The sequence below is a fragment of the Gasterosteus aculeatus genome, chromosome 2, assembly GCF_964276395.1.
Source record: "Gasterosteus aculeatus chromosome 2, fGasAcu3.hap1.1, whole genome shotgun sequence".
Taxonomy (NCBI): domain Eukaryota; kingdom Metazoa; phylum Chordata; class Actinopteri; order Perciformes; family Gasterosteidae; genus Gasterosteus; species Gasterosteus aculeatus.
Genome location: NC_135689.1, coordinates 14,397,551 through 14,413,803, shown reverse-complemented (window position 1 = coordinate 14,413,803; position 16,253 = coordinate 14,397,551). Strand labels below are relative to the sequence as shown.

Here is a 16,253-nt window from a genome sequence, read left to right as displayed (position 1 = left end):
CAACGAGCATTTCGTTAAGATTTTTAATTGATCATACAATAAAAAAAACCTCATTTGCACCGAAAAGAAATCTCCACAAGATGGAGTGGGGGAGGGTGGAGCCGTAAACTTTACACAGCGGCTTAAAACAAACCCGTAACCTTTGAAATAGAGAAAAGTATTTAAATTGTTCACAGGTGATGCAATGACAACTAGCCGGTGAGAATAAGACAAATGGGAAATTGCATTAGTCATTGAAGCTCTTAAAAAAAAAAAAAAAGGATTTCTCACATATTTCCTGCCCATAGGTGCAAAAAAGTCCAACAAAAATCTTTTCGAAAGCTGATGACATTTATGTACAATGTTATGAGATCGTAGGTTCTCCCCAAGAATATTGTAAATATGCAGTATGACTTTCTGCATCCCAGGTGTATTTTAGAGTACCGCAAAAACAAATTAAAGAAATTGAGACATCAGTTCAAAATGGGAAACTGCTACAATGATCCAGCAATACGCTACTTTTCCCCCCAAAAAGGAAATCTTTACCGTTTTGGCGTTTGATGGATGCTGCATGTGTGAATGGGAAGGCATTTAAGTAAACTAGATTGATCTACAAACAAACAGACTTACCAAGTTTACCAGATCAAATTCATGTTATTTCCCCCCCGCTGAGACAGACGATACGGAAACTGACTGGTGCATCCTTTAATGAGACTGAATCTTAGATATGTTAAGAGAAGTGAACACTTTGAGAACAGCAGACAGAGCAATTAAGCCGAAGCCGCTAAAGGCGAGACTGCTCACTATGTACAGCAACGGGATCAAGCTCGCCAAAGAGACAAACGACCCCCTTTGTTTTAAATTCCACTAATCCCGAGAGGCTGATCTAGACCTTGAGCGAGACTTTGAGCGTGAGGCTGAACGTTTTTCCCTGGACTTGGATCGGCGGTCGTCCTCTCGAGGAGACGGGGAGCGGGACGGAGACTTGGCGGCAGGCTCCTCCACCCCGTTAGCCATCGGGGACGCCGAATGACTGCGGGACCTTTCGACGGACATCTCCTTGGAACGACTGCGAGAATCACGCTCAGACTTCACCTTTGAACGGCTCTTAGAACGGGACTTGGATTTCCGGTCAGCTGAGCGCGAACGGGATCTGGGGGAGCGCGAACGGGACTTTGCCTTCCGGTCAGCTGAGCGCGAACGGGACTTTGCCTTCCGGTCAGCTGAGCGCGAACGGGACTTTGCCTTCCGGTCAGCTGAGCGCGAACGGGACTTTGCCTTCCGGTCAGCTGAGCGCGAACGGGATCTGGGGGAGCGCGAACGGGACTTTGCCTTCCGGTCAGCTGAGCGAGAACGGGACCTGCGGTTGCGAGACCTTGATTCCCTTCCTCCGGACTTTGAGCGAGACTTCCTTCCAGATAGAGAGCGGCGACGCCTCTTGTTGCTATGGGAACGAGACCTGTAGGGAATAAAAATTAAATAATGTTTTACCCAACTGCTACTTAAAAATATCCATTCATTTTTGGTAAAAGCCCCAATACAAAAGCTCCTTCTACGACCATATTTAAAAGGCAAACTGTTCTGTATTTGAACCTTATTTTTGTGATCAGACCGTCTCACCTCGAGTGGGATCTGGAGCGACTCCTGGAGCTCCTGCGGCTCCTGCTGCGACGACTCCGAGATCTAAGGGCGACAGGACAAAGTTTAAAAAAAACTCTGCAAGATATCCGTGCTACCCAGGTCTGTTAGGAGTTCAGCGCGCATCAAGTGAGCTGATGCGCTGTTCCCACCTGGAGCGGCTGCCGGAGTAAGACCGCCGTTTGCGAGGTCGTTCCTCCACAAGACGAATCTTCCGTCCATTAATGTCCGTGCCATCCAGCTTGTCAATGGCCCTCCTCAGGTCCGATTCGGAGCGAAACTCGATCACACCCTCATTGGTGCGTTCCTTGTGGGCATCTGCGTAAGTCACCTCTCCTGCTTGACGCATGAAGTCCTTCGGGACCAAAAGAAAAAAAAAACGTTCAAAAGAAACAAATATGCAGACAATTCCACTGCGTGAGCAGTTGAGGTTAAAATAGTTCAAACCTTTCACAAAACCAACATAAAGCTCTAGTTGCGTGTTCGTACCTTGAGGTCTTGCCAACTGCAGCGGCTGGACAAGTTCTCCACGATGAGGCGGTACTCAGTACGGACCGGGGGTCCGTACTTGTCCCTGCCAGTGCGGCTCCGGCTGCTGTAACCGCTACCTTTAAGAATAACAGCAATATGGGCAAAAGTTAGAAATGGCCGAGACCATTCATATAAAATGAAACCAAGGCAATGGCCTGCCAGACTAAAGTCCAAGGGCGTATAAATTTGAACTTAATGACTGAACCCATTATCAAAACAAAGCTTCAGATAAATGACTAGTGGCCACTGTGAGAGCTCTTTGTAATGCTTTGTATTCAGCATTTTGACGCTGTTCTCTGCTGAAAAGAACACCACTGCATCGTTTTCCGGCCAAACAAAGCCTGTCTTACTCCGGATCATCACACTGTGATGGTTAAGCCGCATAAACAAATGTGACAGTGATGTTCTTTCAAGAACTCCGATCCCTGTAACACAAACAGAAAGCAGGTATCCACATAGATTGCGGTCAAGGAGGCTGCTCGATCAAATTTATAAAGTATGAGGTAAAGATAGAAATACACCGATCTTTTGGCATTTGACCAGATGTCGGCCTGAAAATTTGTTTTCCCAGTCCTCTCACTTACAACATTTGGGTCTGTAAGTTCTTTACTTGAGCCGCTCCACTTATGTTTGCTGTCAACATAAAAACCAATGGCAATCCTCACCATCACCCCTGGTCTATTGGCAAAAGGCTGCTGTCATCATGGCTTCCGGTTAGGTCAGCCAAGGATCAAGGGGGTCAAAGGTCACACACACATTGTAAGGTGAAAGCCAAGGCCAAACGGGACAGGCAGTCATCTTAGCCAGTCATCTTTAGCCTCAATGGACTCTCAGCCTCAGCCCGCAACTGGACTCTTTCAAATTGAAACATCAAGGACTTTTGTTAATGTGGAATATAGACCAAAGTTAAAAATACACATTTCACATGAAAATGTTCTAAAAAGTTCTACTGCTAACTCTACAACGGCACTTGGTTTGTAGTGATAATTTGCAATTAGCTTTCTTCTGTGGTGAAAACAGAAAATGTCTAAGCCTTAAATACATGACTTGCCAAACTAGCAATCATCACCCAAAGGAACTTTGCAATCTGTTAGGAAAGCAAGCAATCTGACTTCTGCCATTTAAGGTTTCTGACTTGCATATTATTTTTCCACCCCGGTAATGAACTACGGACCAATCAAGGGTGGCCCATGATCACTAGGGAGGAGCAGAAACCGGCATGTCACCCCGGGATGAGGGGATGAGATGAGATTTGTTCAGAAGAATGAGGATGAACAAGCAAAAAAAAGAAACTTTGTGAGCAAGATCAATATAAATCCAGAACTTCTCCATGGGGGGGTTTACATAAATGCATTAAACATAAGGTTAGACCTACAGATAATGTGACAGCAGCTCCCAAAATTAGCATCTGAGCCACAGTAAGCATGCAGTCACGTGACACTATCGCGGGGCGGTTGGGATTATAAACCGTGGTAGTGCACCTGAAATAATCACAGTGTAAACGGATCAGTTAGCAGAATTAAGAAACCACATACGGGCTCCCCGTGCAGTCCACATCGACACCTCACCCGAAGGGGGAAGCGAGGCCATCTCGTAATAGACTGCACTTACTGCGCCCACCACCCAAGTGACCCCCACCGTAGCCATCTCGATCTCGCCGCGGCCCGCGGGCGTTTTCCACGATCACCCGCTCCCCGCACAGCTCCTTCCCGTTCAGCTCGTACACGGCGTCGTCGGCGTCCCGGTTATCCTCGAACTCCACGAAGCCATAGCTGGAACGGAAAGACACCGTTAAACAACAAATAAAATACACAAAATACAGTCCGGGCCGCCACGAAAAAGCACAGCGGGTGGTGTCGTGTGATGAGATCGCTGGCGCCGAACAGGCTGACCAGCTGTGCGGGTGCGCGGGCCGCGCGCACTGCAACGGAAACCAACACTAAGACGCCATGTTGGCCACGCGACGTGCGAGCCGAAGTTACGGAGTCAGCAAAAACAGCGGGAAAAAAAGATTTAAAAAAATATCGGGTTTAAGTTTACAAAACGGGCTGGTCGGCTGATGAGGAAACATGTCCGCCTAAAAGCGCAATCTGCTTTAAAGGACTAAAATAGTGACGTGAAACGTGGCTCGCGCGGACGGTTCACGTTACGTTAATGCTAGTTAGGCGATGTCAGGAAATATCATGTTGCCGTCAAATACTCACCCGTTCTTCAAATCGATCTCCATGAGCTTTCCATAACCGCCGAAGAACCGCTCGATGTCTTTTTCGCGGACATGGTAGCTCAGTCGTCCGATGTAAACGCGAGGCATGATGTCCGGCGTTGTTCTCGATTGTTCTGCGCGGCCCGTTACCAGCTGGAAGGAGGGAGTCGTTGGCTCCGCCGAAGCTTCTGCTTCTTCTTCTTCTTCCTGGTCCTGTTCCGTTTCTTCTTCTTTAGTATTCAAAGCTGGCAAACTTGTTCAGAGGCGCATTACCGCCACCAGCCGGCCGGCTGAAGAAGACAGACAGGAGACCATGGCCGCTTCCCTCCATAAAACAATTACAGGGATTGGCTTTTTGCTTTGGGGACGAAACTGAACGCTGCTTCTCCGCGTTTAGTTTTGACTCCGGGAACAGAAAGTAGGTCAGTCCCAGACGAGCTACGAGTTTGTGGCGGGTCATGAGGTATCAGCAGATCAGAAATGTACTTTGGCCCTAAACCACCCAGTGCTTTAAACCAGCAGGAGGATTATGAAGTCACCTATTTGCTAGACAGGAAGTCAGTGTAAAGAGACCTGGAATGATGTGATCCACTTTCCTGGTCCTAGTGAGGACGTCAGCTGCAGTGTTCTGCATAAGCTTTTTCAAAACATGTTGAAATATAAATCCTCTAATCCTTAAAATATTCTTTGGGTAATAGTAGGCTGCTTTTGTAACTGCCTTGATATGGCTGTTCAAATGAGGTCAGAATCCGTAATTACACCTAGAGGTCTGGCTTGGTTTGTAGTTTTTAACATCGGTCATTGAAGGTTCAGCACTGACTTTCAATATTTCATATTTTCAATTACTTGTGTTTTGTCTTTGTTTATTTGAAGAAGGCTTTGGCACATCCAGTGGTTGATTTGTTCAATGCATTTACCCAGGTGTCGTATTGAACTGTAGCCCCCTGGTGATATAGTTATGTCAATTTGTGCGTCATCTGCTAAACCATGATACATTTCTTTGTTCCATAGTCTGAGCTAATGGAAGCATGTAGATGGTGAACAGAACATACTGTATTTTGCACTTTGAAGTAGTACATGTTCTATTGTTTCTGATTGGTAACAATGTGCAGTGTGCAAGGGTTGCTTCCCCAGTGCTTATTGGAATGAAGGGTATCTGTGTAATTATGTGACTAAAATATCAGATATATAAATGTACAAGCATCTAGGCCCAATTTAAAATGTGTATACTTAATATTTTGCTCGGTGAGCCATCATTGACTTTGTCTCTGGTCCCCATGGTTACATTTTTATTTAATATTGAACTAGTTAAGAGGCAAACTGTACAAAACTAAACAGAGAGCAGCAATGGAGAGAGAGAGAGAATATTTTATTTTTGTAAAAAACAGGTTTTAAAATGATTCCAGCTAGTCATACTAATCCACATCCTTCTCAAACATCAACAGAACCAACGTCATGTATCATAACCAGTATAACTGGACTGAAGCGCCTCGGTTAGTCGTGCCCGCTAGCTTGTGGTGTACATCTTTTGAAATCCTTTAAGAGGTGTTTAGAAGCTCAGAAGCTGTTTTTAGAGGAACGCATTTGATTTCCAGGACAAGCATGAGCTCAAATTAACCAGCTCTTCTTGACAAAATGAATATTCATTTTCACACCAGATCTTAAATGGATGATGAAGTGTGTTGCTCTTACCTTTAGTCAAAATTAAGCAACATTGAAGTAAAACATTGCTCATCAATTGGATGCCTGTCCCTCAAACAATCCTTTCCAAGTGTTGAGTGAGAAGTCGCTCTCCCCTTCATCGTGCCCTAATCTTCTGAGGTCACCTCCTGCTAATAGATGATGAAGATGAGGTCTGTTGGGGAGGTGTCAGACTAGTAGCAGTGACAGATCTTCCTCCGTGTACTATCCTATCTATCTTTGATATGCCATGGCGGAAAATCCCAGGCAGTTTTGTTTTTTAGGACAAGCCAGAAAAGGGAAACGCAATCTTCAATCTCACCTCGTGGCTACAGTTATCGCAGCGACACTGCTTTGTCACTGTATCACAACGTAACTGTAAATTGGCTGGTTGCATGGAGAAATCCATTCCTTATGCAAAGAAATCGCATCTCTTGTGCATGTTAAGTGGCAGAGGAAAGAATGAAGATCTCAAATCACATCTGGCAGGAATCAAAAATCACAGCAAATGGGGAGGAAAAAAAAAAAGAAAGAAACCTATGGAGGTGGAGAGTTAATCAGCCACACAACAAATGAAATGCAACCAATAGTGTATGATGTACACACACCATCTGCTCACGGTGCTTGAACCCAATCCGTCAGCTTTAGATACTCTCTCACTCCCTGCCCTGTTGGGCCACAACACAACTTAACAGCCAAACCCTCCCACAGTTCTATCCAGAGAGTCTTTTTAGCGAATCAGAGGGGCATCAGACCCCAGCTTCGGCTCCTCCGGGTGGTGGAGGGGGGGAGAGGCCGAGAGACGGGGGGGGCCAAGCTTAGGTGGTTTTCAGTTGGCTTTTGCGCGCAGCTGCGCCCTCTTGCCCGTCACAGCCTGGAAGCCGGTCTTGATGCTGGCGACGGAGCAGCGGGAGTGGCACGTTTCACACTGCAGGAAATAGAGGCGAGTGTCTTTCTGCAGGATGGTCTCCGGGGAGCGGCAGGTGTGACACGTCACATATTCCTCTGCGGGATCAAGGGAGACAGTTCTTAGCATCGCAATACTCCCAGAACACAGTTTTATAAATGTTCTGTTAGACGTTCTCAGTGCGGAGCCCATGAAAGGCATGTTGGGGACGGAAGTTTTTCCCATTTCGAAGCAAATATAACTTTATATCTTCTTTCATAGTTTCGGAAAAACGGCAATAATGTTTGACCACAGTACGACAGATCGTCTGTGCTCTTCCACGTAGAGGCACATGGTGTTCTAGGTCATCTGATAATCAAGATGTTTGCACGTCGATGTTTATAATGTTTGTGGTGGCAAAGATGAATGTCTACATCTGCGGTCGACTATCAGCACATGGGTTTTGCCGATGAAGCCCCCCCGCTTTAGCATGTTTATCTTCCAACTATATTCCTGCCTATAAGATGAAACCTTCGAGTAGGCTTGGCGCATGACTTGTATGTGTGTACGCGTGTCTTCTGTTTTGATGATTTTACACCGTTGTCGAGTGAGAATAGACACATAACTTATATAACTAGCATATAACTAGCCATCTCTTTCTTTGGGATTTTCATCCCTTATATAGAATAAATAAAGGTTACATTTACATAATAGATCTATAATAAATGTTATACTACATTTTTGTATTCACTTCAAGAACTACATACAGACATTAGGACAATAAGATTACATTAGAAAAAAGAGGCTAAAACTAAAGCCGTTGTTTCTAAAGTCCTATTAGATTTGCATGGACTATAATTAACAGCTACTTACTGATATATCTTCTCAACACGTTCTCTATCTGTTTCTGTTGAAATCTGCCTTTGATCACAAGCTGGTTATTTCCGTCTATGGAACCACTGTGAACAGAAACAAAAAAACAAGACAAATTTGACTTCACAGCACAAAAATGTTTCATTTTATTTAAGAAATGTGTGCATAAAAACGACACAAAATCCAATTACTGCGTGATCAAGCACTGTGATGGTCATTACGAAAACGTACCTTGTTCCCAACTCGGCCAACAGGAAAGCGAGAAGATGTTTAGGCTGACGATGCAACCTGCGATGAAGTACATGAAAAGTCAGTTAGTACACAGAATGTTAAAATGGTTGTTTTTTTGACTGGCATAGACAGTCGTGGCCTGAAAGGTGCGTGTGTGTCTGCAGGGAGGCTCACAGTTTGCAGATGTCTGTGAAGTTGACGAAGGAGGTTTTCTTTGTTCCCACTCGGACCACCTGAGGAGGCTTCATCACAAACTTCCTCTTCTCTCCGGCCACCATGTCCGGATTCTTCTCTCTCATTATGTTGAAAACTCTGTTCAGCAGCTGAGACATTGAAGCAGCCAAAAGTTACGCCAAATACACATTTTTTTATTGTAGAATTTTCTGACCGATAAGGCCACAGGTTTTTAAACACAGGGCCAAGATTTGTTTAAATGGATTGAGTGAGGAGAGTATCGGTACAACAGAAATATAAAAAGGTTGCTATATCTACATTGGAATGAAAAGAAAATGCCCTAAAGTCAGGGTGGCGGCTACAATTCGAGCCCCATTTTTAAACCCATATTATTTACTTTTTAGCAATTTGGCACATTTAAATGGTGCAGAATGAACTATTAGCAGTTGATGTGCAGACTATGTATATTCCACTATTAATGGGATTAAATCTTAAAAACATGATCATTCTCATGCCCGTTCACAACCTAAAAACACTGTTCTGGATATAGTTTTAAGTTTACATTAAATAAGGATAGTAAGCATTGAGATACGCATCTCATTTTTAGCTACATTTTGTTTTTTTCTTTGATCTAGCTTGCATTACATTTGGGTGGATGAAAATAATTTTCATCTGCATCACATCAATTTAGAAGGTGCATATTCCAATTTGCCGTGACACAAACAAGCGGCCTTTCCTCGTGTAAAATAGATTTTATAAATAATAAAATGGCTGTGTAGGTTTAGAGTGGACCAACCTCATCATAAGTGTAGTCTCTTTCAGTACCGGCCCAGGTTGGTCCTGTTGAGGAGCTGAAGGAGATCCCATCGTCCTTCTTCCCCTCATCATCCTCCAAAACTGGAAACAAAAAAAATGATTAAACACGGGTTATATTAGTTATCCGCTTTCAATATTCAGTGACTCATTCTCACCGTCATCAATCTCCAGCATCTCGCCCTCAACAAAGTCCACTTTTTTGGGCTTCTTCTTTTTAGCCGGAAGCATCAGGTCCAGGATGTCCTCCTCCAGCACCTCGGTTTGCTCGCCTTCAATTTTCAGCTCCTGATTTGAAGGAACGAGGTGAGATTTAGCGGGGAGATGAGTGATGAGAAGGTTAAGACAAGAGAAAGGAGAGCATATGGAGGGAAAAGATAGACATGGACAACAAGAAGTGATCAGAGAGAGAGAGGATGGGAGCTAACAGGAAAAAACAGACTACAAGTGATGAAGGGAAAGAAGAGACGCAGTTACTGACCTTTAATCCCTCCTCGACATCGTTATCAAATACTTTCTTGGGTTTCTTTTTCTTTTTCTTCTGGTTGATGAAGTTCAAGTCATCCAGATCATCAGACGGTTCTAACGAAGACAAAACAAATTCTGCTTAATCCCAATTGAATGCAGGCTGGTGGATTAACACAATGTAATATCCTCCATGAAGAAGGATGCACAGAGTAGTCTCTTCTCTTCTTCTAACCTTTCTTCCTGCTCTCGTCTTCATCTAGATCCAGCTCCTTGTCCTCTCCAATCTCTGGTTCTGCTTCCTTCGCCTCCACCTCTTTAGCCTCCTCTCCTCCTACCCCCTCGCCCCCTTCCTCATCCAGCATGAAGGGCTTCTTCTTCTTCTTCTTCTTCTTGGTCATGTTGGGGTCAAAAATCATCTGACAGAAAAGAAATAGGAAAAAGAAAATGGAGTTTTACAACTGACAAGTTTCTGACTTTTCCCCCTCGCTCAACCAATTGTGTCGTTCCTTTTGGACTTCTGTAATTATTGATATTCATGTTGAGGGATTTTAAATGTTTTACAATTTTTTCTTACAACACATTTAAAAAAGCTGTAAACATTTAGTCAGCGTGACAAGATGTGTGAACAGATTGGACAAAGGCAAATTTTTTTCATGGGACTGAACATGTTGTCATCATTCAGGATCCTCTTATAAACACAGCAACTTAAACCCCAGCCAGTGTGCAGTAATAAAGTACATTACTGGAAAACAGCTGATGGAAAGTCAACAAAATTCCTCTTATATAAGAAAAAAACGTAAAGGTTTTGGACAGCATATGATCCAAAACAAGAACCATGAATTTGTCAACTTCTGTGAAATGTCATTTATCCGACTAATGGTTGTACAGTTCTCATTTAACTGAACTGACGTGAACTCCGTGAATCGTTTGACTGTCTTCGCTGAATAAAACCAGCTAACGTTAAACCACGGGAATCCATTTACGGAAATCTCAAATTGCATTAAAAACCTTTTAATCGATTAAAACCGTTAAGAAGGTAAAATATGTATTAGGGAGCCCGCATCTCCATTCTGCCGGTTGCAGCTGTCACGACTCCGTCATCGTTTCAGCCCGGTAGCCTCCGCTTTTTGTTCCTGGTAGAGAACATCGTCCGCTAGCGCCGCAGCTTCGTTGCTGCTAACGGCAGCTAGCTACCGGTAGCTAGCTATATTCAAACCTTCGATACGAGTATGAAGCATTTGTGACAGGGCGGATTGATGACACGCGGTGAGAAAAACTAAGATAAGATTTATCGCGACATAACATAGTGGCGTGAGGTTGCAGGATATTTTCTGGACATTGTGTGGTCGGGTTAGCTCGGCTCCAGCCATGTGAGAGATGGTGCGGATAGGAAGGGGAGCAGCAGCTCGGAGGCCCAAAGTCATCCTCAACACCGATTCGACCTGATATTTCACGTTTTTTTCCCCCAAACAAGCCCATACACCAACTGCGATTAAACAGAGAGTAACTGTAAATGGCTCACCTCGTCTCCTGACATTTTTGCGGGCTGAAAAGTGACTGAAATCGGGCTAATGCGTGTCCCTTGAACAGTACCACAATGCTGCGCCGAAAATGTCTTGCATCAGCGTTAGATGTGCAGTGCGCAAGCGCGAACTCTAAATCCCGACGTCATCAATTTGCGACGACGCGTCGCATTTGGGTGTTCAAGAGCAGAGTTGAAAAACAAATCCGATGCTTAAAATGTCTGTTTATATTTATTTACGGATAACGATTGCTTGGCTTTTTTAAAAGCATAATTTTGTAAAGCACCTTGTGACTTGGGTTTGAAAAGGATCATATGAATTGTCCGTAATTCTAGTTATTAACGGAGTATTAACTTGAGATGTAATTTATGATAACGACAATTTCTGCTCTTCGCCCCCCAGTGTTTAAGTATAACATGCTAACTATTTATATCATAATGAAGCACACCTCAACTTTCAAAATGTATACATGTTAGCCAATAGGCAAGAAAAAGCAATTAACAGTTATGCCTCTGTTCGAGCTAAAATGCCACCGTTGTCTCGGACAGTTAATTTTATAAAACACCTTTCGCGGTTTGTAGCAGCTGGTCGAACAATACCTCGATCTGTGGGACGTTGTGATGACAAATGACAAAACTACCATAAAATAATTGAAAACCTTTAATGATTTTGCAAATAATATCATCATCTGGATAAATAAAACAAATGCAAACATGCTTGTCCATCCATCCTCGTTTTTTTCTATGTAAAAAAACTCCAAAATAGTGTAGATTAGAGAGATTAAAATCGAATCTTTTCGATATCTCCTTAAAGATGCAGTTAATAAGATGTGACAATAGTTAATTTCTTTTATCAACATTATACAATTTGAAAACAAAAAAATGGTATGAGTATAAATAAGACAGACAGAGTAGGAAATGAAAATGTTTAACATCTCTCTTTCTAGTCGTGCCTTGTGATCTGTATTGGGATTTATCCATTGTTGCATGCTTCACACACCCTCAACACAACCTCGCAGTGATGGCAGAAATACAGTATATAAAAAGAGACACATTTGGGATATTTACACCAAATAACACAAACCACTGGTGAGAATGCCTTTGAGGGAGGGAGACGTCGCTATCAATGGCGACAGGAGGGTTTAAAAAGGACAAAGCACGCAGCCGTAAACAAAAGAGGTGGTTCGAATTCTGGCAAACAAACAGCTCATAGCTCATTCGACCAGCTCATGCTCAGCTGTTCTCCTATTTTCAACTGAATAAACAAAAAACAAGGGAGCAAAGGACTGTTATTTTTGTCATGAGGGGGAAAAAAGACATCTAGCCAGTTTAACGCCACAAAACACAGATAAATATGTGAGTCAGAAGCCGATCATTGAGGATCTATGAAAATTCCCCTGTCATCCAATAATATTAACAATGCCATACAGCTTGCAACACCTATCTGAGCACAACTCCTTTATTGCACCACAGAGCTCATACGATGACCCCTCAGTAGGAACTCTCTGGGTGCTAAAATAGCCCTGCCCAGTACAACGACAATTAAGTGCTAGCATTGGGTTAAAATTCAGGGTAAAAATATTAGTGTTACTTAGTTCAAGTAGAGTGATGGAGCTTCAATATAAAAGCCCCTGTCTCATCTGCTGAACACCCAGGGGTCTCTGTATTTGTGATGGGGACAGAATAAAAACAATAACTACAGCATTGTCGCTTGCTAGAGTTACATAAAGTCAGCTCTCCTCGAACACACAAAAATATACTCATACACAACATCCTATCAGTCCATTCATTCCCCTTTGCTCCTTCCTCTTCCCTCTCTGATGCAGGTATGAGGTGGCAGACGCTGCGTCTACATGGCTTCCATCGCCCAGCGCTGCAGGTCCTCCATGTCGTCCTCGTCCTCTTCTTTCCTGGCTTTGGGGTGAAAAGTAGAAATGACAGTTGTAAGATATGTGCAGTGACTCTTCCACACCTAATCCTGAACAACAATCAACCACCTCAATACATTACTGGCGGATAAGAACACACACTGTCCCTTCTTTATAATGCTTTTTTATCGTACACATGCTTGGTTTTTTGTGACACTTCAAACTCTATAATATGTTTATTTCTAATCTAAGGGTGGTTAGAGCACTTTAACATTGGTGGGTGTGTTCAAAAATGTACTTGTCAAGCTGAAAGTATAGTGTCAATGCATAAAAAAAACTTCTCATTTAACTTCAAGCAAAAAGCAATTAATCATATTTCCCAGTGTTGACTATTCCTTTGACTGAAAGAAAATAAAAAATATACATAGAATATAGTATTTTATCAGATAAACAATTGTTGGGAAACAACAACACAGTAGTTCACGCAATATCACTAGAAAGTCATGGAGTCTGTGACCTCACAGCAGACGCCTTGATAAGTAACTTGTGTGTGCGCGTTATATGAACTACACTGAGACGCAGACCTTGTGTGTGTGTGTGTGTGTGTGTGTGTGTGTATATGTTATCATTTCGGTGAAAAGTCAAAAGTCTCCTACCAGGTCTGGAAGGTAATGAAGTAGAAGGCACGTTGGGAAGAGGGACGTTCTCTGGCCCCCCGATCTCCAGCAGGTTTTTGTCCAACTCCTCCTGTTCCAGCTCATCCAGCTCCGCCAGCAGCTCATCCTAGACAAAGACAGAACAACACTAAACTTGAGGATAATCACAAACAAACAAATTTGTGCAAAACTAAAACCACAGTATGCATCTTAAATGAAAAGAAATTATGATATTATTAATGTTTCACAAAATTCAGGGGGTGTATAATTTAGTCCTAAATCTTGTGCGCCTCTCCATGTGGCGAGTTTAACTTCTCGCTGTTAAATACCAACAATACGAATACTAAATACTTGAACTAAGTTGACTGAGAATTTAAGAGAATTCATTCCTTCTGCCATACTGTCTCCCGATGACTCAATACGGCCAAATAAGGTGAAGTTGGTCCATAAATAAGAGCGTTGAAAAATAACGAAGCCTTAATGTCAGAGTAATGACCCCAAAAGGGGAACAAACCGACCCAACTGGTGATGTGGTTATCCCACGTAAATCATCAGCCCATCACTCATTACCGTGAATTAAACAGCCAGCTCACCTCATCAAACTCCTCTCCAAAGCCGACAGGTTTAGAGATGGCGTCGGAGATTTCCTGGGCCAGCTCCTGTTGCTCTGTAATGTCCTGCATTAGGTCGTCCACCTTGTCAATGTCCCTGAAAAACAAGCAGGAGATGATTCGTATATAAAGAAAATAGAATCACACACACACCTTTGTGTAACCCCTTTAAACCGAGTCGGGCAAGTTGGCAGACATAGAACCATGTTATTTTTAACAATAAGAATGTTACATATATTCAAATATGTTTTTAATCATGTCACCGATATCACAATAATACCTATTGCTTGCTGCTTGGGATAAAGGAGGTATTGCTGCGTATGGCTCGAATGCTCTGCTTTTTGTTACAATGAAAAGCATTTTTAAATGATCTCTCTTTTGAGTTAAAAAAAGGCCGCCTCTTTTATCTCAACCTGTAATCCCATGAAGACAACATCAGTCCAAACCATAAAGCAATCAACACAATTGTAATGAACTCCATCAGAGACGGGGTGTTCCCTCTTACATGTTTTCGTGGGCAGACTTCATGGCCTTGGCTGCGAAACCCATGTTCTTGAGCACTTCAGTGTTGGTGTTGGCGTTCTCCAGAGCCTCTCTCTGGAACTCGATGGTCGACAGCGTGCCGTCGATCTGGGTGAGCTGCTTCTCATACCGCTTCTTTCTTTTCAAAGCCTGCAGGGCCGCTGAGGAGACAGAGACTGGAGTCAAAAGGATTGGACTATCCATAACAAAAAGTGTCAATCGTGGGGTTTGTTTTGTCCTTCAACAGCAATGGGAACCTGAAAAAGTGCTTAAACACTTAGATTGCATATTCTGTGAAATTACAGTGATCCATAACTGAGTGGAATCCTAAATATAATGCTTCCTCAGTGACCCATCATGTTGGTGACTCAGGTCGACAAGGAGGAATATTAGATACATCTGAAAGACACTTGACTGGCAAGATGGAAAATAGAAATGATTCAGCGCAGGAGTCACGCGACCAAAACCACAGATGGGCTGAAACTATAAGACGGTATAAAGACTTGGACTGGGTTGACTCATTCTGCCAAACTTTGTGAGGCAAAAGGAAGAAATAATCACTGTAAGATGAATGTATTCAAGCAAGGGAGAAGAACAAAGCTTTTTTAAAGGTATCAAATGCAGCTCAACACCAAGGCATCTGCAACTTCTTTAACAACCTTGTACAAGGAGGGGGCAGAGCAGTTTATCTATGACCCCACATTGCAATAACAAATTCGATTTTTTTACCACACTTAATCAATGCACGGGTCTGTCCACCCTTTTTGCTCAAGTACTGCACAATCGAGAGCAGCATATCTTATAATACAATTATCACTAATACCATCAGAGTCCTCATGAGATTTTTTTTGGGGGGGTTATGTTACTCATGAATATTCATCATCCATGAGGATTTATTCTATTTTCCGTAACGTCTCAATCTGTATTATAGCACTATCGTCAGCTCTTTTCTCACACAATACTCATAATCAATTAACCAACCCCCACATTCACAAGCTGTCTTCTTCCTACAACAGGAAGGCACAGGTGCTGCACTAGCTCACCTTCGGCTTATATCTTGTTTTAGTATTAAGGGCTTCTGGTGACTGAAGTGCTTTGATATCATGTCCTTGTAACATCAGCGACTCCAGATGCAGCCCAGATGTTTACTGAGCGTCCATCGGCAGCCCAACAACTGGAGCTGCACCGCTTGCCACACCTTTTACAATTTTTAAATGGCCCTCAAATCAATTAGCCGACAACAAACCACATGCCTGAGATGTGTGGGGGGGAAGACACGGCTACCCCGTTCCTGCAGGGACGAGAGGTCAGCGACAATCGTGAGATGATGACACATCGAACACAGTCTGAGAAGCAGCACGTATGTGGCAGGGCCGCGGTGAGGACGGCAGGTGGGGCTGCCAACAGTTCTGACAGATGGGGAAAGTTAGCCAACTTAGCTAACGTGGCTAATGTTAGCTCGGGGCTGGGACCAGGCTACCGGATGACAAAGCGAAGGAGCTGAGAGAAAGTACGCACTGATATCTCACCTCTTTTGTTTTTCGTGCCATTTTTTTTGGCAATTTGCAGCTCCTGTTCGATCTTTTTCTCTAGGAATT

General features: G+C 43.3%; 3 protein-coding genes across 4 annotated transcripts in view; all 3 read right to left on the bottom strand.

Moving 5' to 3' along the window:
• Nucleotides 1–9: 9 nt before the first annotated feature.
• LOC120829862 (uncharacterized) lies at nt 10–4,804 on the bottom strand. 2 transcript variants are annotated; one of them, XM_040194392.2, is made up of 6 exons: nt 4,353–4,804; nt 3,760–3,920; nt 2,107–2,225; nt 1,770–1,972; nt 1,600–1,662; nt 10–1,438 (listed from the first exon to the last, which is right to left on the bottom strand). In XM_040194392.2, exons 1-6 carry the CDS (start codon nt 4,457–4,459, stop codon nt 847–849), a joined length of 1,245 nt encoding a protein of 414 aa, XP_040050326.2. In that variant the 5' UTR covers nt 4,460–4,804; the 3' UTR covers nt 10–846. The 2 variants fall into 2 exon arrangements, with proteins under 2 accessions (XP_040050326.2, XP_040050327.2); XM_040194393.2 differs by having other exon boundaries at nt 3,787–3,920; nt 4,353–4,758.
• An 895-nt stretch (nt 4,805–5,699) lies between these two features.
• On the bottom strand, nt 5,700–11,399 carry eif2s2 (eukaryotic translation initiation factor 2, subunit 2 beta). The gene is made up of 9 exons (XM_040193939.2): nt 10,999–11,399; nt 9,709–9,892; nt 9,490–9,590; nt 9,167–9,296; nt 8,992–9,092; nt 8,196–8,344; nt 8,022–8,078; nt 7,791–7,876; nt 5,700–7,036 (listed from the first exon to the last, which is right to left on the bottom strand). Exons 1-9 carry the CDS (start codon nt 11,011–11,013, stop codon nt 6,861–6,863), a joined length of 999 nt encoding a protein of 332 aa, XP_040049873.1. The 5' UTR covers nt 11,014–11,399; the 3' UTR covers nt 5,700–6,860.
• Nucleotides 11,400–11,643: 244 nt separating this feature from the next.
• LOC120829646 (charged multivesicular body protein 4c) overlaps nt 11,644–16,253 on the bottom strand; it is a gene marked incomplete in the record, with an annotated part of 5,074 nt that continues 464 nt past the window's right edge. Inside the window, 5 exon segments of the mRNA XM_040193942.2 lie at nt 11,644–12,912; nt 13,523–13,649; nt 14,116–14,230; nt 14,639–14,816; nt 16,185–16,253. Coding sequence (XP_040049876.1) covers nt 12,848–12,912; nt 13,523–13,649; nt 14,116–14,230; nt 14,639–14,816; nt 16,185–16,253 — 554 coding nt within the window.